This window comes from Castanea sativa, chromosome 8 (assembly GCF_040712315.1).
Source record: "Castanea sativa cultivar Marrone di Chiusa Pesio chromosome 8, ASM4071231v1".
Lineage (NCBI taxonomy): Eukaryota > Viridiplantae > Streptophyta > Magnoliopsida > Fagales > Fagaceae > Castanea > Castanea sativa.
The window spans coordinates 22202855-22206876 of record NC_134020.1 but is presented as its reverse complement, the minus strand read 5'-3'; the positions used below and the strand labels follow the sequence as shown (position 1 = coordinate 22206876).

General features: G+C 33.5%; 1 protein-coding gene across 1 annotated transcript; it reads right to left on the bottom strand.

Annotated features, from left to right (window-relative positions):
* Positions 1-368: 368 nt before the first annotated feature.
* Positions 369-2244, bottom strand: LOC142606740 (tRNA-splicing endonuclease subunit Sen2-1-like). The gene is made up of 3 exons (XM_075778075.1): positions 2040-2244; positions 929-1662; positions 369-819 (listed from the first exon to the last, which is right to left on the bottom strand). Exons 2-3 carry the CDS (start codon positions 1654-1656, stop codon positions 648-650), a joined length of 900 nt encoding a protein of 299 aa, XP_075634190.1. The 5' UTR covers positions 1657-1662; positions 2040-2244; the 3' UTR covers positions 369-647.
* Positions 2245-4022: the final 1778 nt, after the last annotated feature.

The following is a 4022-nucleotide window of genomic DNA, read 5'->3' as shown; positions in this document are numbered from 1 at the left end:
AAATTAAAAACAACTGGAAAAGATGACAACTCAGAAGCAAATATACCAAACTTTGTCATTTGTGGACTTGTAGTTCAACAAAATTAGCTCAACAAAGTGTAATTCAATAAAGGTGTCAAGCACTTAAATCTACCTAAAGAGATCAAACCACAAACACTAAAAATCATAAACCAATTATAATTTCAATAATATACATAACAATGCGCATATACCTTAACACATTGTTCATAAAGCAAACAACAATATGCACTATGTATGTGATATATACGTTGACTTACAGAGCCCAAGCATCTTCTTTTCAGGCCAATGAACATGAATAATGCAAATCATCTTCCCAGCTGAGTCCTTACTGTCTATAATAGAAACAATTTGCTACATTTTACACCTTTAGACGGTGAAATCCAAAGGGCATTTGGTTCTCTTTCAGAAAGTCTTTTTCATAATGGTATTTTAAAAAGTATATATTGTTGACATGAAGAAACCATACATCAACCTTTAATGATAAAATTAATGGAATGTTTGATTTGTTGCAAACCTAAAATGTAGGGGGTTAATGGTTCAAATTGAAAGTCCAATGACTAAATTTACACTCAAGTCAAAGTCTAGAGTGATATGTGTAAAAACCCTACTTTGTAACTCAAGAAATCTTAATTAGACCAAAACCAACGGCTTACAATAAAGGAAATCAAGGCAAAAACAAGACTAATACTAACTAGACTAAAACCTCGTTCAATTCCAACTAGGCCCGGCTTCAATTTCACATCATGTTTTTGAGTAAATTTGGTCTTTAAACTTGCTTTTCCAAGAGCTTCTTGTTGCCTGCACCAGCATATTAGGCATTACTCATTAAAAATACTACAGAAAAGGAAGAAGATCCATTTCATAAACTGAAAATACATGTCAAGTGGTGTGGAAAATCAACACTTACTTGGTTCTGTTTTCCCCTATCACATTATCTTCACGGCATTGTTCTGGATGCCATCTTCTGATTGTTCGCCCTACAACAGTGTATTTTTCCAAACATGACGGAGAGGCAACACCATTACCAGTTTTAGTGATCCTAAGAACCAAAAGTGTCTTCACAACACTTCCACTAACTCGAGTAGTGCAATGAAGATCAGACCACAACCTCAACCGGCCATTTCCCTCGTCCTCTCCTGCCGATAACACAAGCACAGCATATTCAGAATGGACCAGAGACGGGTGGTGCCGGTAGGCAACAAAATCCACTCCATAATTCAAACCCGACTTGACAACCCAATTCTTCATCCGAAGATGAGAATAAGCCTTGTAGAAATCAGGGAAATTCGGTTTTCGGGAGATCATGCACTGCCAAAGCTCTACATCATCCTTTGGACACTTATCATCACCTACAATCTTGAGACACTTTAACGAAAAACATAGGTAAAAGGCTTCTTCTAGACCCAGCTGAAACCACTCATTATCGTTTTCAGCAGTAACAATGCGTTTACCAAAACACGAATGGTCAAGAAGATCAGTTTGCTCTGGTTTTACAGCTATAAGTACAGTACACCCAGCAAGCAATCCATGAGCATCTGATTGAATTAGCGAAGACTGCAGCTGGGATACTATCTTTGACATGGGCTCTGCAAGAGCTTTAGCTTTGAAGCCCTTTCCTTTCCATCTGGGCTCCATTTAATGCTGAAGAAAGATTACATAATATGCTAAGCTAAGCTAAGCTAAAATCAACCAAATTTTACTAACATATGGGAACTTGCCAAAAACCAAAATAACTTGCACAGAAGGCCTTTTTACCAATGTAACATAAGATTAATGGACTCCATAAAGCAAAATTTCTCACAGGCATTTTTACAAATACTAGGAATACAAATGAGAATTCTCCAAAAGGTACAAGCATTTGGAATTTCAAAGGGCATGTAGTAGTAGTAGTAGTAGTTTGTTATATGAACGTAAGAACAGAACTTCAAAGAATTTATAATTACAGGTAAACAAATTTCGTCATCTTAATGGTCCTAACTGGGTTGCACAGCCACAAAGAGAGAGGAAAAGAGCAATACCTGATATGCGTTGGCCAGAGAAGGGAGGCGGAAGTTTCTGGGGACGATAACGCCGTTGCCAGCGGAGGAGGACGACGGGTCTATGCCTCAACCAATCTCTCCTCCTACCCTCTCTCTCTCTTACGCCGTTACGCGTTCTAGTTTCCAGATTCGGGATTTTGATTTGGTATTACCAGTTAAGAACCGGGTCAAGTATTTGGCACTTGGTAGTAATGTATTTCTGATGTGTTAAATATACTTTTGTAATTTTTTAATCAAAAAATACTAAATCATTTAAAAAGATGTCATGTCAGATGTCACTCACTACTCTATTCCTAAGTAACCACACTAATGGCAATCAACAAAATAATTAGTAGTTTTTTTTTAGAGACATATGTTCATAATATTTTTACAATTAATTCTAAGTAATTAATATTACTTACTGTTACTAGTAGAAAAAAAGTAATTCAAATGATGTGTTCAAATTAAAACCAACAACACCTTACCATTAGGATTAATCAAATGGGGAAATTATACTTTATAACACTAAATTTTACCTCATATTACATTTTGTACCATAAATTTTTCGAATACACATTTTTTCTATTAACTTGGACAGAAATTTAAAGTTTAGGTTCGAAAGTGTAATTATAACTATAATTTAGGGTGGTAAACTGTAATTTCTTATTTGTTTTTAAAGGGTTAAGAAGATGGACAATTAGGTCTTTTCCTGTAGTGCCATACTTTTCCATCCAAGTTAATAACAAACTTGATGTCAAGATGCAAAGAGTAATAAATATCATAGTTTAAGGTGCAAAATGTGCATTTAAAAATTTTTGGGTGCAAAGTGTAATCGATGATATAGGTTAGGGTGGTAAAATGTAATTTTTCCTAATAGAAGTATTATGAAAATGTTATGGACGTAACACTTTTTTTTTTGAAACTGGAGGACTAATAGCATTTATTTGAAACTTGAGTAACCAATTGCGTTATTTAAGTAAACTTCAGGGACTAATAGTGTATTTTGATCAAATTTTAATTTATTTATAGTTGAGTACTAGTGAGGATTCTTTATTATGCATGTGGCATAAGGGATGGTATCAATTTGTCACAATTATGATTTCTAAGACCTAATTTTTATTATATAGTATATAATTATAGACATCGCATTTTGTAACCTCCGTTAAACATTGCAATAGGCAAAACCACCACTTTTAGACATAAGGTGATTTTGACGGTCGGATTTCTAAATTCTTCATTGAAAACAAATATAGAAATCCCAACAATCAAAACGATATATTATATGCTTAAATTGAATTACCAAATTAAAAGTTATAGTCAAATCAAAGTTTAACAGTTAATACACATTTCTATGATTAAGACTAAACACATGTGATTGTAATTGAATCCTTAGAGAATTAATTCATTTAATTGTCATGTGACATAATCCTATCAGTCTAGGTTTAGGAAAAACATACTTGAAAAAAATAGTTTTGCATCTTATACAAAAAAAGCATCAGAAAATTAATGGATCTACTTTATTCCTATGAGATAACAAGGAATGTTTGAATTTTAGAAATAAAGAATATAAAAGCGTACCTTGATGCAGTGAAATTCAAAACAAATAAGAAGATTGAACTTGCGAAAGCCTTGATCTTCATCATAATTTCACATAAGCCCAAGATGTGTGGTCTCTCAATCAGTTTTGTATGTTTTTTTTTTTCTCTCAAAAGCTTGTATTCTTCCCAAAAACTTTTTTTTTTCCTCAAACATACAAATAACTAACTGGGGTGGCTATTTTATATTAAATAATTAACTGATTATCTAATTGGGTTGACCTTTTAGGACAACTCAACTAGGTTAAGGGTTATAGTGTGTGGCTTGGGATGGGACCAAACGGACAAATAAAGTTTAACTCCAATGAGCTTCCGGCTTATCCGTCAACTTTTAATAAGCCCAAAGTTGCAATTAATTGTACTTAATAAAACTATAAAAATATAATTG